The 17,226-nt window shown below is 41.6% G+C and overlaps 1 protein-coding gene across 4 annotated transcripts; it reads left to right on the top strand.

The window, feature by feature from the left end:
• The first annotated feature begins 3,712 nt into the window (after positions 1 to 3,712).
• On the top strand, positions 3,713 to 10,727 carry LOC120428491 (uncharacterized). Of its 4 annotated transcripts, XM_039593503.2 has the most exons (3): positions 3,713 to 7,703; positions 7,760 to 7,858; positions 7,917 to 10,727. In XM_039593503.2, the coding sequence occupies exon 1, from the start codon at positions 3,857 to 3,859 to the stop codon at positions 7,421 to 7,423; it is 3,567 nt and encodes a 1,188-aa protein (XP_039449437.1). In that variant the 5' UTR covers positions 3,713 to 3,856; the 3' UTR covers positions 7,424 to 7,703; positions 7,760 to 7,858; positions 7,917 to 10,727. The 4 variants fall into 4 exon arrangements, with proteins under 4 accessions (XP_039449437.1, XP_052562556.1, XP_039449435.1 ...); XM_052706596.1 differs by having other exon boundaries at positions 7,760 to 10,727; XM_039593501.2 differs by having other exon boundaries at positions 3,713 to 7,858.
• The last annotated feature ends 6,499 nt before the right edge of the window (positions 10,728 to 17,226 follow it).

Genomic DNA, 17,226 nt, shown 5'->3' with positions numbered 1-17,226 from the left:
GGGGTGAGTACAAAAGATGCGTCAAATGTGACAAAAGCCGTTTTGTGTGGATTTCTGTTGCGTTTTGACACCCATTGGGCGTCTGGTCGTCTCATCGGAATCAAGAAAGTCGCCATGTTTTTATTTTGACACGTGGCTTCTTGTGGATTTGTTTATGTTTTAATTGTAATTATTATGAATAAAGTGTTGGCGAAACTGCCAGCCCTGATACTGAAGAGGTTGTCGGAAACCCCTCGTCGGATAACCGTCGCATCACCCCTACCAGTGCCGAAGAGAAGTGTCAACGACGATCGAGCCGATTGGCAAAGCAGGGGAAAATTTAGAAAAACTTGAAAGTCATCCCGCTAGCAAGTCACGCCGACGTCGGGTAGTACGAAAAGTAGTAGATTATTTAGTTGTAGCCGAATTTATCTAAATTATATCGGGCACCTGTACGCTTAAAGCGCGAGCTCGATTATACGATTGTAAGTCTGAATTTGAAGCGCACAATTTCCCTAAGTTACTGATAAAAATAATCGATCACTTATATCTAGGTTAGATCAGGCATTACTCGGTGGAGTGCTGGGCAAGCGGCACAAGTCTTGAACTAAATTCTATCCCATCGTAAGTTTATTTTTTCCACGCGAATAAGCAGTAATTAAATACTTATTTTCTATCAGCACATGCACTAATCCCTGCCGCAGACAGGCCCACAAAGGTTGATCGACGAAGAAATAATTAGTTAGTTGGATTACATTTGTGACCAGGGGAGACCAATTGTAAGTGGAGTTGTTGAACTATATTGAACTAATCACTAATCGAACAATAAATTTACAGCTTGAAGAGCGTAAGCGCAATACGAAAGCTTGCGTTTCTGTCGAGAGGTCCCACAAATCCAACAAGCTTCAAGAATTGACCCATCGTATTTCGTTTGATCCCGCATTTCTGTGGCACAGGACGATGTTCACTCCAATTGGAAGAATAAGAAGAGCATGCAACAACTGCAACCAGTTTAGCGAACCGCAGAACATGGCTCACTGTCCGGGTTGCTCATGCTGGTTCCACGTGCATTGCCTGGGGGTTCACGAGAATATCTTCAAACCAGGGTGGCGTTGCTTAACATGTTTAGCCGCAGCAGGCCCTCCTGCGAGCGAGTCCACAACAATCGCTCCAAACGCGACAACGACTTCAACCACCGCTACTTCCTCAGGTGGCTCCATTCTAACGGAACAGGCAAAGGCAGATCTTCACTGGATTGCAAATCAACGAGAATTACTCTTACGTGATGTTGAACGACAACAGCTGGAGTTGGAGCGCAAAAAGGAGAAACTGGAGAGGGTTAGCAGAGAAGCATCTCGTGGTGTGATTACTAACAGTCTACAACAAATGGATTCGGGCGAAAGCAACGCCGTAGATTGGATGCAGAGAATGTTAGATGAGTTTAGAGATGTTTCGATCAGCGCTCCCGGACCGTCCTCGCAGGATGAGTTGAATCGCGCCCGCAGCTCTACACCAACATACACATCCGCAGCAAATATCTCCCAACTGAACGTTGGTACATTCTCCGTTCTAAACCGCCCCTCAATTTCATCGATAGGCGTACCACAATCCCAAGCTGCACCTACTGGTGGTAACGTCTCTGCAGGAGGACAACCAGCATTGGACCCCTCACTTGCTCCAAACATCTTCAACTCCGTACCGGCTTCAACGCAGACGCAAGGACTGCCCCAAGGGGCCCTACAACAAGGACAGCCACAAGGCTGGCTGCCTGGTGCACTGCCACAGGGTGCGCCACAAGGACAGGGTTGGCTACCACAGGCAGAGCAGTTGCAGGTGCAGGGAGATCAGTTGCAACAAGGATTGTCACTGAGGGGGTCGTCTCAAGGACAGTGGCAGGGCTGGTCGCTAGAAACACAGTCACAGGGTGCGCCGTCTCAAGGACTGCCGCAAGGGCATCCACAGGGTTTGCCGCAAGATCAGTTTCAACAGTGGCCACAAATACTGCCACAGGGTGCACCGCTGCAAGGACTACCGCAAGGTGGGCCGCCTGATGCACTACCACAGGGTGCGCCTCAAGGACAACTACAGGGTGGGCCACAAAGACAAGATCAGCCACAACAGTGGCCACAACAAGGATCATCAATGGGTGGACCATCGCTTGGGCAGGGTTTACCACCACAAGGTTGGCCGCCTCAAGGACAGCCGCAGGGGTGGCCGCCACTAGGAGAACCGCAGCGAGATCAACCACAACAGTGGCCGCCACGAGGTTGGCCACCACAAGGACAACCACAGGGTTGGCCGCCTCAAGGACAGCCCCAAGGACAGCCACAAGGACCTTCGCCACAACAATTGTTAGCCCGACAGGTGATGCCCAAAGACCTGCCTATCTTCCGCGGAGATCCGGACGACTGGCCACTCTTTCTCTCGGCGTATAATAACTCCACTAACGCTTGCGGGTATACCAACGTGGAAAATCTAGCGCGGCTTCAGAAAGCGGTACAGGGAAAAGCTCTCGACAGGGTGAAAAACCGCCTGGTTTTCCCTGCCTGCGTCCCCCAGGTGATGTCTACACTATACATGTTCTACGGAAGGCCCGAGGTTCTAATTCAGACGCTATTGGACAAGCTGCGCGAAACGCCGTCCCCAAAGGCAGACAGATTAGAAACGCTGATCAACTTCGGTATGGCCGTACAGAACCTTTGCGATCATATTGAGGCATCTGGTCAATTGGCTCATCTTTACAACCCCGTCCTGTTGCGGGAACTGGTCGAGAAACTCCCTACACAACAACGTCTCAATTGGGCTTTTTTCAAGCAGCAGTTTGCGGAAGTGGACCTCCGCGCCTTCGCGGCCTATATGTCAGTGCTCGTAGCAGCGGCATCTGAGGTCACAGTCGTCTCAGAATCAAAACGTCGAGATCGCAACAGTGATAAGAGCTACCTCAATGCACATTCGGTTAGCGATCAAGCAACGGCGACCGACAATCTCGAAGTAGAGCAGACAAAGAACGAGGTTCGTGACATAGTCTGCTTAGCCTGTAATGGAAGTTGTCACAAGGTGAAAGACTGCATTTCGTTCAAGAAGTGGGATTCTAATGCTCGGTGGGAACTGGTTAAGGATAACCACCTGTGCCGGACATGCCTGGGCAAACATGGTCGCCGCCCTTGCAGGATGCAGTCACGATGTGGGGTGGACGGCTGCCAAGAACGTCACCATCAGCTGTTGCATACACGTACACCAACAGCTGCTCAATCGAAGCACCAAACATCACCGAAGGAAATCCACAAACCTCCTCAAGACAACGAACGGCAGGAAGATGGGCTGAGCGCGCACCATGCAACCAAGAAGTCCACCCTATTCCGGATCCTTCCGGTAACGCTGTCCTGGCAAGGAAAGTCGATTGACACGTTCGCGTTTCTAGATGACGGGTCCGATTTGACGCTGGTGGAGCACTCAATTGCAGAACAACTCGGTATTGACGATGGTGAGCAGATCCCGTTGTGTTTATCCTGGACCAGCAACGTGACGAGGCAGGAACCACAGTCCCTGCGCATCTGCCTGGAGGTATCGGGCAAGGACAAGAAGGGACAGTTTACGTTGAGCGATACAAGAACAGTTGCTAGTTTGGACTTGCCGAAACAGACTTTGAGGTATGCAGATCTGGCGCGGCAGTACCCGTACTTGCGAGGTCTCCCGGTTAGCAGTTACGAAGCGGCCTCACCTGGCATCCTGATCGGCTCAAACAACGCTGGACTAATCGCCACACTGAGCTTGCGCGAAGGACAACTCGGCGAACCTCTAGCCAGCAAAACACGGCTAGGCTGGACCGTATACGGATGCAGTGACGCCGGACTAAAGACGACGAACTACACTCTGCATGTCCTGCAAGTGCCAGAGCGATGGCCAAGCAGACCAAGACCTACACGAACTTGTAAAACGACACTTCGCGATCGAGAGCATCGGCGTATCGGCAGAGAAGGGACCAGAATCAGAGGAAGACAAGCGTGCTCGGAACATCCTGGAGGCGACAACTAAGCGCGTATCCAACAGGTTCGAAACTGGGCTGTTGTGGCGACACGATGACGTCAAGTTCCCCAACAGTTTTCCCATGGCAATGCGCCGTCTGGAATGCTTTGAACGGAGGTTGGCAAAAGATCCTGAACTTAAGTCAAGCGTGGAACGACAAATCAGAGAATACCTGGACAACAAGTACATCCACGAGGTGACGCCGGATGAGATGAAATCAGCCGACCCCAATAAAGTGTGGCATTTACCGTTGGGTGCCGTTCGGAACCCAAAGAAGCCCGGGAAAATCAGACTTGTGTGGGACGCCGCTGCGAAAGTGGGGAACGTTTCGCTTAACTCAATGCTCCTCAAGGGACCAGATCAACTGAAGCCTCTTGCTTCCGTGCTTTGTGGCTTTCGTGAGCGTCCGGTGGCCGTGTGCGGCGACCTTAAACAAATGTTCCATCAGTTCAGAATTCGCCAAGACGATGTACAAAGCCAACGGTTCCTCTACCGCGATAATCCCTCGGGAGAGGTCAAGACGTTCGCAATGGATGTGGGCAGCTTCGGGGCCACCTGCTCTCCCTGCCAAGCTCAGTACATCAAAAACCTCAATGCTACGGAGCACGCCGCGGAGTTCCCGGAAGCGGCCAAAGCAATCGTGGACAAGCATTATGTGGACGATTACCTCGACAGCTTTGACTCCGAAGCCGAGGCGATCAAGGTAGCACTGGAGGTGAAGGAAGTACATACTCGGGGCGGGTTTGAGATTAGAAACTGGCACTCGAACTCGAACGCGCTTCTCGAACGGGTCGGGGAGCCGAAGCAGGCACAATCCACGGTCATCAGTATCGACGCGGAGAGCGAAGCCGAACGGGTTCTGGGACTCTTGTGGCTGCCAGAAGAAGATGTCCTCGCCTTCGCTACGCAGTTGCAGCTGGACGGAAACCCACCTACGAAGCGGAACATCCTCCGCTGCGTCATGAGCCTGTTCGACTCCCAAGGAATATTGTCCCACATCACCATACAAGGTCGGATGATTATCCAGGACACGTGGCGCAACAAAACGAAGTGGGACGACGAAGTTATCGAAGCCATCCGTATACGCTGGCTTAGATGGACTAAGTTGTTTAAAAGGGTCGGCGAAATGAAGCTACACCGTGCATACTTTCCCGGATTCTCCGCTGCAGAAGTCGGCTCAGTCGAATTGCACGTCTTCACAGACGCGAGTGAAGAGGCGTACGCCTGTACGGCCTACTTCCGGGTGGTCATCAATGGCAAAGTTTACGTTACACTGGCTATGGCCAAAGCGAAGGTTGCCCCCCTCAAGGCGTTGTCAGTGCCTCGGCTGGAACTAATGGGTGCACTGTTAGGAGCTCGGTTGGCCAAGGCAGTCATGGAATACCACACCTATCCGATCTGCCGCCGCGTCTTCTGGACCGATTCCAAAACCACGCTAGCCTGGATCAATTCCCACCATCGACGATACCGCCAGTTCGTAGCCTTCAGGGTAGGAGAGATACTGAGTAAGACCGACTCAATTGAGTGGCGGTACGTTCCCACGCTGCACAACCCGGCCGACGAAGCAACCAAATGGGGAAAAGGACCTAGCACCGATGTCCAATCTCGCTGGTTCCAGGGACCCGACTTTCTGTACCTGCCAGAGGCAGAATGGCCGGCGCAGGCAACATCGCAGCTGTTAGAGACGGAAGAAGAACTACGACCTTGTCTGGTTCATAAAAAACAACAAGCGGAAGACATCTTCGAGATCAACAACTTCTCTCAGTGGGAATCCTTGCAAAGGACTGCCGCTTACGTCCACCGTTTCATAGGGAACTGCATCCGCAAGAAACATCAACAACGCCTGGTGACGGGATGGCTCAAAAGGGAAGAGCTACAGAAAGCAGAGAACAGTCTCTGGCGCATCGCTCAAGAGTCGACCTACCCGGACGAAATAGTTATTTTGAAACAAGGCAACGCGCGACCGAAGAAGGCCATCGAGAAAACTAGTCCGGTCTACAAGCTAACACCTTTCCTGGACGAAAACGATGTAATGCGCGTTGACAGTCGGATCGGAATAGTCCCGTTCGTCACCTTCGACTTCAAATTTCCAATTATTCTACCGCGACACCACCCCCTCACCAAGCTGGTCATCGACTGGTACCATCGTCGATACCTACATGCGAATCACAAGACTGTACATAACGAGGTGCGCCAACGGTTTCATATCGCCAAACTGTACACCACGATTCTTCAAGTCGCAAAAGCTTGCCAGACCTGTAAGAACAACACGGTGACACCGGCCACTCCCCGCATGGCCCCCCTACCAGAGTCACGTCTCGCCGCAATGGTGCGCCCTTTCTCGTACGTCGGCCTAGACTATTTCGGTCCCATTTCCGTCCGGGTTGGCAGATGCTGCGTCAAACGGTGGGTCGCACTCTTTACCTGCCTCACAGTGAGAGCAGTACACCTGGAAGTCGTACATTCTCTTTCCACGGAATCGTGTAAGATGGCCGTGCGACGATTTGTTGGGCGCCGCGGATCACCGGTGGAAATACATTCGGACAACGGGACAAATTTCCAGGGAGCTAGCAGGGAGCTGAAGGAAGAAATCGCAACTATCGGCCAGGGACTAGCGGCAACCTTCACCAACTCAAACACCAAATGGATTTTCATCCCGCCGTCCGCGCCACACTTTGGTGGCTCGTGGGAGCGATTAGTGAGATCAGTTAAAGTCGCGCTTCGTTCCTTATGTAGCGACCGTAACCCGAACGACGAGACGCTGCTGACCGTCGTGGCTGAAGCAGAATCAATAGTTAACTCTAGACCTCTAACTTCTATCCCTCTGGAAAGCGCCGACGAAGAAGCACTCACTCCGAACCATTTTTTGCTGCTCAGCTCGAGTGGAGTGGCTCAACCCCCCCGTGTACTCTCGGAGCCAACGAAGACAACGCGTTCGAATTGGAACCTGGCCCGCCAACTGGTGGACAACTTCTGGCGTCGATGGATCAGCGAGTACCTTCCTACGATCGCCAACCGGACGAAGTGGCACAGCGAAGCAAAAGCAATCAAGGTAGACGATCAAGTGCTTGTCGTCAACGATGGTGAGCGGAACGGCTGGACCAGAGGACGAGTTCTGTCGGTGATTCCCGGGCGAGATGGACGTGTACGCCAGGTCACAGTCCAGACTACTACGGGAGTACTACGGCGACCTGTATCAAAACTGGCAGTGCTGGACATTAAAGGTGATGGTACCGCGACGCCGCACAATGCGCCGGAAGTGCGCTACGGGTCGGGGGATGTTGGCGAAACTGCCAGCCCTGATACTGAAGAGGTTGTCGGAAACCCCTCGTCGGATAACCGTCGCATCACCCCTACCAGTGCCGAAGAGAAGTGTCAACGACGATCGAGCCGATTGGCAAAGCAGGGGAAAATTTAGAAAAACTTGAAAGTCATCCCGCTAGCAAGTCACGCCGACGTCGGGTAGTACGAAAAGTAGTAGATTATTTAGTTGTAGCCGAATTTATCTAAATTATATCGGGCACCTGTACGCTTAAAGCGCGAGCTCGATTATACGATTGTAAGTCTGAATTTGAAGCGCACAATTTCCCTAAGTTACTGATAAAAATAATCGATCACTTATATCTAGGTTAGATCAGGCATTACTCGGTGGAGTGCTGGGCAAGCGGCACAAGTCTTGAACTAAATTCTATCCCATCGTAAGTTTATTTTTTCCACGCGAATAAGCAGTAATTAAATACTTATTTTCTATCAGCACATGCACTAATCCCTGCCGCAGACAGGCCCACAAAGGTTGATCGACGAAGAAATAATTAGTTAGTTGGATTACATTTGTGACCAGGGGAGACCAATTGTAAGTGGAGTTGTTGAACTATATTGAACTAATCACTAATCGAACAATAAATTTACAGCTTGAAGAGCGTAAGCGCAATACGAAATCGTGCGTTTCTGTCGAGAGGTCCCACAAATCCAACAAAAGTTCTGTTGCGTTTTGACACCCATGAAACTGGTCGTCTCATCGGGACCAAGAAAGTCGCCTTAGAGTTAGAGTACTTTGTCAAGTTTATTTTGGATCCTTTGTAATTTTCCTATTTCCTAAAGTGTCTTCCTTGACCTGATCAAAAGTGTTAACTAACAAGTTATCGTACCCAATAAATCAACAAATTACAAAAAAAAAAAAAAAAAAAAAAAGTCGCCGTGTTTTTATATTGGCAAGTGGCGTCTTGTGGATTTTTTATGTTTTGATTGTAATTAGGGGAAATATGCCCATTTTAAGCCTAATAAGCAGTCGTGTTTGAATGATGTTGGATAATCTGGATTGCTCCTTGAAATTCACCAAAACCAAGTACACCAACGAGTAGAGCAACTTTTTGTGAACATTTCTGTTTATTTTCACTTTTATTAAAAGTTGTGCTATTCCTTTTATAAGCATTTAAAAAAATATTTCAAAAATGCATTCTAATCAGTCGAGTGCATTGGGCAACGCCCATTTTTCTATTTTCAGCTTACAGTCATCCCTAAGGCTACCAACTCTTGCTGAGCCAAAATCCGTATACTTTACCGATATGACACCATGGTATAACAAAAACTGTCAAGGAATTATTTAGATAAGCTTCGAATTAACAATATTTTTGTTAAACGTTTAAAAGTTTACGAAATGTCAAGTTTGCTTTTACGAATAATATCGTTGTTAGTGTTTTCACGAAAACATTTCTAGAGGTCCTATAAATACAAGCACAACGCAAGGTTTTCACAAGCCAAAATTTGATCTGATATTGGAAAGGTCCTATAAATACAAGCACAACACAAGGTTTTCACAAGCCAAAATTTGATCTTTAATTTAATACATATGTTTTGTAAGGATTTTGAAAAGAACAATCATTGACAATCAAGTTTGAACTGAGGAAAACCCGGAAAAATATGCAAGTTATCCCTTTAAAATCAAACTGACAGTTAAATAAATATATCTAATTAGAGAAAGCTTTGGCCCAATCAAAAAAGCAATGAATTTTGTAAAAAGTTGTTAAAATTCCGTACAAATCCGTATTATGCGAAAAATTCCGTACAAAAATTCCGGCCTGTTAAAAATCCGCGGAAAAGGCCGAAAATCCGTACGGTAAGGAAAAAATCCGTACAGTTGGTAGCCTTAGTCATCCCTCATATTCGGAACAGTTTACAGATCGGCCAATGTTCAAAAAATCATATCAAATCGATAATTGAACTTAATGATTCGCTTTTACCTTCATTTGAAAGCTTTTCATGCGATCTTTCGAATGCTGTATCGAATAACTGCATATTTTTACTTTTATATCAAGTTTTTGAAGAAAAACTTTGACCCTTTAAATCCACAAATTCGGAACACTTTTTTCTTACGGATGTAAACAAACTTTGGATCTCTCCAGGAGTACATATTTGTAACAAAATAATGACTACACACACTGCAACCAGTGAAACTCAAGCTTAGTGATGTTTTATCCATGGTCTGATAACTTTTTTTGTGAAAATATCAGTTAAATTCAGGTGTTCCACAATTGTGGGAGGCACAATAACATCCCACAATCATGGAACAGGCAATTTGGAGGCAGTGTTTTGCTGCTCTGGATAAAATAGTCTTGAAGTAAAGTTTTTTGTTCAAAAAGTACTACTTTTAACTAATGAAATAGCAATAAATCATTCCATTGTGGACCACCGATCAGTGAGGTACTCCTGGATATTAGCTCCTGAAAAGTGCTTTAAAAGTGCAAAAAATGCCTCACGGCAAGAAAAAGAGGCGGTCCTCACCAGCAGGATCGGCAGATTTGAAGAAGCTAAAGAATGCCGAAGCGCTACCTGCAAAGCCAGGCAGTTTGAGCAAGGACGCTCAAAATTCGTCTGGAAACCAGTTCGCTACCCTCCCTGTGGACGTGAGCGAGAGGGAAGAAATTGAACGACGGGAAAAGTTGCCACCCATTTTTGTGAAAACATCGTCATCGGATTCGGTGCGAAAGTGGCTGACCGGGTTTATCAAATCTGGTGCTTAACGAGCTTCCATTCGCTTGTGTGCTGATGGACTCAAAATTCTGCTACCTACCAGAAAGGATTACAACTACGTTCGGGATTTCCTGAACAATACCAAGATTGAACACTACAGCCATGACGATCCAGGTAAACGCCCCATGAAACAGGTCCTCCGAGGCCTGTACGACATGGATGTGAGTGTGCTGAAAGAAGAGCTCAAAACTCTTAAGTTGAACGTGATCGAAGTCTTCAAGATGACGAGACACAACAAGGACATCAAGTATCGTGATCAACTGTATCTGGTTCATCTCGAGAAAGGATCGACAACGCCGTCTGAGCTGAACGCAGTCCGGGCAATTTTCAACGTCATCGTGACTTGGGTACGTTATCGTCCAGTGCATCGTAACGTAACGCAATGTTCGAACTGCTTGCAGTTTGGACATGGTGGAAGGAACTGTTTCATCAAGAGTCGTTGTGCAACCTGCGGAGGTGAGCACAAAACTCAAGCTTGCGAAACAATCAACGAGAACATCGAAGCGAAATGCTTCAATTGCGGCGGCGACCATTCGACCAAGAATCGAAGCTGCCCAAAACGAGCTGAGTTTGTAAAAATTCGGCAGCAAGCGACGACGAGGCACCAACCAAATCGTCGCAAAACACCACCAGCATACACGGACGTGGATTTTCCTGCTTTGGCGTCGCCAGGAGCGGGATCTGTTCAAGTGGTTCCAAATCTGCAGCCATTGCCGTTGAATCAGCGACAAAGAGTTGCAGAGAATACAACACCTCCCTCCAGGCTTCAGTCAGCAACCGAGGGAAAACCAACCAACATCAACGGGTGAAGGCAGTAGTGACCTGTTTTCACCACAAGAACTTTTGAACATTTTCATCGAGATGACAACAACACTGCGTGGTTGCAAAACTCGCCAAGAACAAGTAAGAACTCTTGGAGCATTCATCTTAAAATACAGTTCGTAGTTTACTCGTTCTAGTGATTTTGAATATTTCAATGAATTTATTTTTTTTTAGTTTTAAGTTAGGATTAGTCCATTAAAGTGATTTTTTTTTCTTTTTACCCAAATGTATTCAATTCAATGCAATAATGTAAAACAATTTGAAGCAAATAAAATAAATTTGATCAGTTAATAATGAAACGAAAAATTCAACAAAGATGAAGAGCATTACACAGAAAAAAATATTCCTGTAAATTTACATTATTTATCATGTACCAAAAGGTATCATGATAAATGATGTATATTTACATTACTTACATCGGAAATTTACATGCTTTTCATTGGAAATGCTTAAAGCAAAACAATTCAAGAAACGTGTAAATTTCCACTAAATGTAATGCTAATTTCCAATGAAAATAATGTAAACTTTCCAAAGCAAAAAAAAATTTTTTGCTCCGCTGAATCTGGAATCTGTAACCGTTTCCAGATTCCAGACACAACGGAGCTTTGTTTTAGTTGATGATATCGAACATTATTTTGTGAGTTTAACACTAAAGAACATATTTACCTACGAATTGAGGTCTGCGGCGTTGTGCATTTATTCACCATCGTATTGATGACCGTAGGGAGCCTAATCTTACAAATATCCATGATCGTCTGCGGCTCTCTAACTCTCCGATGTAATTCTACGACAAAGAAATTGTGTGTAATCAAAGCTTGCAAAAAAGAAATCTCTAAAGTAACCCACCTGGTTATGGTTTTGAAGATATTTTGAGGCACCACGCAGAATAACCTTTTCTTGATGAAAAGTTATCGCAAGAAAGGTCACGCGATCAGGATCGCGACGAGGATCGGAATGTAGATGGCGGATGCTGCCCGGATTGGAGCTGAACATTCATTAGTTGTAAAACTCACAATGCGCAACGCTGAACTCAGGATGATTCACACACGCTAGATCGTTGTCAAATTGTGGCCACCGTTCTTGTAGGTTCACACCAGGGGCGAGGGGCAAATGCGTTCCAAGGCGGGAAAATCAAGTTAGGATTTTTGCAAATAGATTTGTGTTAAGGCAAACGACCTCGGCTGTGCTGCGGTGTGATGACAGTATTGCAAGGCAAGATAATCGGCAACCTCCGGGACCAGCGGCACAGCTACGTGCACGTGTACAGATCGTGATAACCTGAAGAAGAAGAAGATTAGAGGTTGAAATCGAATAAGTTGAAATCTACGCTCTACTCACCCTTCAAACTGGATGGATTGGCGAGGCTTCGTTAAACCACGTCATGTACGCGGTCATACGGGCTACTCGAACACGCCGGGTCGTTTGGGGGCTGCAGCTGGGCATTATCAGCTAGCGATTTTGCACCGCTAGTTCCGGTCTGGACCGCACAAACGCCACATCCTCACCTTCCGTGGCGAACGACGATCGTCAGATTGGGTATTTTGTTTTTTTTTTCTCGCGCAATTTGGAACTATCCAACCTCGACCTCGTTGAGCTGGGTTTGTCACCATTGGCGCCACCTGGGAACTTAAATGTAGGTTATGATGGAAATCGCCTTGCAGTCGAAAAGGTTAGCGTTTGACTTGACTGTCGTAACCGGTACCAGCAGTCCCAAACTGCGGACGATTACGGGTGTGCTTGTAGTTGAGACACTCCTACCGGCTCAAAATCCAAGCATCTGACGTGGTTCTGGCGATCGAAATGCTCAGATGGCCGATCGAGATGAATTTCTACTACACGCTCACCTGTTGCAGCCGATCTTGAGAACCGCACACGATGCCATCGCAGTCGTGATTTAACCGGAACGTTTCAAAAACAGAGACACTAATCTGTTTGTAAAAAAATGTTTTTGCTGACTGAATGACGTTTCATCTGGCTTTTATGTTTTTTTTTTGACATTCTGTTTTGCATTTCTGTTCTGTTGGTTGAAACACATGGGCGTAGTCAAAATTGTGTTTCAAAACTTTTTCTGCTAGGGCTTGCGCTGTTAACCAAACTAGGGATGTCAGATGCACAGATTTGTACGTGGCCAGGTTTTTTTAGTTGAAAAGAATTTTAAAAAAATATTCAAAAGTTGAAGCTTTACTTCTTATTAGTGCCCAAATGCGCCAAATGCTTTAAATTTAGTTATATTGATATATATTTTATTTTTTGTCAAGTCAAGTTCGGCCGAAGCCGAAGTGTAAACTCGTTGCTAATGTAAACATCAACAGACATGAGCAAGATATACTCTTTGTTTACACTTCGGCTTCGGACCTTTTACATTATTTTGCTTGACTTTGTATCTGTAAGTTCGACAAATCTAGAATTTCCATATCTTGCTTTTTGAGTCTTTCAAAATACCCCTGCTCAAGGCGCTAAACACACTAAAAAGCTAAAATTGAATAAAAATTGTTTCAGAACCTTGTTAAAAAATCTCTAGAAATTTAAGTTAAAAAAACTAGGTGCTTTTCACAAAATTTTAGATAAAAAACAGCTCAGTGAGTAAACTATTTTTCTCAAATTTTGAGAAAAGAACCATGGTTTATTAAACTTAAAATTTCTATATTTTTTTAAACAAAATTTTAAATTTTAAATAAAAAAAGGGCCGATTTCCAGCCTTTAATTCGTATACCTTGATCAGGAGCAGCCCAGTTAACTCAATCGGAATTCTGAAACGGAATTCATTTCGAATCGTTAACGTATTCCGTTTAAGAATTCCGATTGAGTTGACTGGGAGCTGGCTTTTTGCCCATGCAGCAAAACTTGTTCGTCGATAATACTGTCACTGCCGCGGCACTGTTGACGAAAAGAAACGAAGCGAAAAGAAAGCGCTGACAAAAACAAAGCATCTAAGGGGACCATCCATAAACCACGTGGACACTGTAGGGGGGGGGGGTATGGCGATTGTCCACGATCCATACAAAAAAATTTGTTTTGTATGGACAATTGTCCACGAGGGGGGGGGGGGGGGGTTGTGAGATTTCCAAAAAAAAGTGTCCACGTGGTTTGTGGATGGTCCCAAGGAGAAAAATCACAAAAATGCATGTGTTTCTATACACAGAAAAAAAAAACGTGGTAATATTACATCTGGGAAGGGGTACATCTTTTATGTCAGAAAAAAGGTTTAATTTTACCTCTAAAAATGTGTAAAATTACCTCATATATGATGAAAATTTACCACATATAAGGTGAAAATTTACCCCAGAAAATGACGAAAATTACCTATGAATGTGGAAAATTGTATCTAAAAATGTGTAATTTTAGTCATTTTCTGCTGAGTTGGAAGGATAGATATCGAACTGTCATTGCCTGTGGAAAACATAAACAAGCCATTTTTCAAACAATCTTTTATTTTGATTTTTGCCCTCATCAACGCCGTCCTGTTGTTTTTTCAGCAAGGACTTGCGTATCTGGTCCAGGAGCGGCGGTGGCGGAAGATTTAGGTTCCGTTCGGACAGGTTCCATTGGCCACCATGGCTGCAGCTGGGACGATTCTTGTTTTTCTCCTTTGCAGTGGGGCAAACGACGACACAGTTGTGATCCGGGACCGCACCGGTGGTCATCGGAGTGCTCAACGAAATGAGCGGGTGAATGCAACGAAATCAGCTTGTTGACCTAGCTGACCCAATTTATCATCGGACATCCGGGAACCACTTTTGTATGGAGGAGGCCGGTGACGTGGTACAAGATGGGTGACGCCGAGCCGAGAAAATATTATTAGGAACTAAAATATATATATTTTTTGCTTTGGGTGCAAAATAATAATTTTTTTAGAAATTGTTAAAGTAAAAAAATATTAATTTTCTTCCGAAATGTTTGAATTTATTTTTTATAGATTTTTGAGGCACTTCGGCCAATAATATTTTTTTTGCAGCATCAAAATTATATTTTTAGTAATTTGAAGCTCAGTACATGCCTCCAAACTCCGTTTTTTTAAATGGCCATTTATTACAAATAAATGTTTTGAAAAAATATAGTTCAGCTGGAAATCAAATTAGGCCAAAACATAATTCATAGACCGATCCCATTGGTAATTTCAGTTTTTACAATTTTACTAAAATCTATTCTTATTTCCATTTTTTATGTTTTTGTCTTTCATAAAGGAAGGTCGGGTGGGGAGAACTCAGGCAAGAAAAGCTGTGTCTTAAATTCTAAAATTCTAAAATTCTAAAATTCTAAAATTCTAAAATTCTAAAATTCTAAAATTCTAAAATTCTAAAATTCTAAAATTCTAAAATTCTAAAATTCTAAAATTCTAAAATTCTAAAATTCTAAGATTCTAAAATTCTAAAATTCTAAAATTCTAAAATTCTAAAATTCTAAAATTCTAAAATTCTAAAATTCTAAAATTCTAAAATTCTAAAATTCTAAAATTCTAAAATTCTAAAATTCTAAAATTCTAAAATTCTAAAATTCTAAAATTCTAAAATTCTAAATTCTAAAATTCTAAAATTCTAAAATTCTAAAATTCTAAAATTCTAAAATTCTAAAATTCTAAAATTCTAAAATTCTAAAATTCTAAAATTCTAAAATTCTAAAATTCTAAAATTCTAAAATTCTAAAATTCTAAAATTCTAAAATTCTAAAATTCTAAAATTCTAAAATTCTAAAATTCTAAAATTCTAAAATTCTAAAATTCTAAATTCTAAAATTCTAAAATTCTAAAATTCTAATATTCTAAAATTCTAAAATTCTAAAATTCTAAAATTCTAAAATTCTAAAATTCTAAATTCTAAAATTCTAAAATTCTAAAATTCTAAAATTCTAAAATTCTAAAATTCTAAAATTCTAAAATTCTAAATTTCTAAAATTCTAAAATTCTAAAATTCTAAAATTCTAAAATTCTAAATTCTAAAATTCTAAAATTCTAAAATTCTAAAATTCTAAAATTCTAAAATTCTAAAATTCTAAAATTCTAAAATTCTAAAATTCTAAAATTCTAAAATTCTAAAATTCTAAAATTCTAAAATTCTAAATTCTAAAATTCTAAAATTCTAAAATTCTAAAATTCTAAAATTCTAAAATTCTAAAATTCTAAATTCTAAAATTCTAAAATTCTAAAATTCTAAAATTCTAAAATTCTAAAATTCTAAAATTCTAAAATTCTAAAATTCTAAAATTCTAAATTCTAAATTCTAAAATTCTAAAATTCTAAAATTCTAAAATTCTAAAATTCTAAAATTCTAAAATTCTAAAATTCTAAAATTCTAAAATTCTAAAATTCTAAAATTCTAAAATTCTAAAATTCTACATTCTAAAATTCTAAAATTCTAAAATTCTAAAATTCTAAAATTCTAAAATTCTAAAATTCTAAAATTCTAAAATTCTAAAATTCTAAATTCTAAAATTCTAAAATTCTAAAATTCTAAAATTCTAAAATTCTAAAATTCTAAAATTCTAAAATTCTAAAATTCTAAAATTCTAAAATTCTAAAATTCTAAAATTCTAAAATTCTAAAATTCTAAAATTCTAAAATTATAAAATTCTGAAATTCTAAAATTCTAAAATTCTAAAATTCTAAAATTCTAAAATTCTAAAATTCTAAAATTCTAAAATTCTAAAATTCTAAATTCTAAATTCTAAAATTCTAAAATTCTAAAATTCTAAAATTCTAAAATTCTAAAATTCTAAAAATTCTAAAATTCTAAAATTCTAAAATTCTAAAATTCTAAAATTCTAAAATTCTAAAATTCTAAAATTCTAAAATTCTAAAATTCTAAAATTCTAAAATTCTAAAATTCTAAAATTCTAAAATTCTAAAATTCTAAAATTCTAAAATTCTAAAATTCTAAAATTCTAAAATTCTAAAATTCTAAAATTCTAAAATTCTAAAATTCTAAAATTCTAAAATTCTAAAATTCTAAAATTCTAAAATTCTAAAATTCTAAAATTCTAAAATTCTAAAATTCTAAAATTCTAAAATTCTAAAATTCTAAAATTCTAAAATTCTAAAATTCTAAAATTCTAAAATTCTAAAATTCTAAAATTCTAAAATTCTAAAATTCTAAAATTCTAAAATTCTATAATTCTAAAATTCTAAAATTCTAAAATTCTAAAATTCTAAAATTCTAAATTCTAAAATTCTAAAATTCTAAAATTCTAAAATTCTAAAATTCTAAAATTCTAAAATTCTAAAATTCTAAAATTCTAAAATTCTAAATTCTAAATTCTAAAATTCTAAAATTCTAAAATTCTAAAATTCTAAAATTCTAAAATTATAAAATTCTAAAATTCTAAAATTCTAAAATTCTAAAATTCTAAAATTCTAAAATTCTAAAATTCTAAAAT

This window comes from Culex pipiens, chromosome 1 (genome assembly GCF_016801865.2).
Source record: "Culex pipiens pallens isolate TS chromosome 1, TS_CPP_V2, whole genome shotgun sequence".
Lineage (NCBI taxonomy): Eukaryota > Metazoa > Arthropoda > Insecta > Diptera > Culicidae > Culex > Culex pipiens.
Note: the sequence above shows the minus strand (reverse complement) of the source record. Positions and strands in the feature narration are given on the sequence as shown.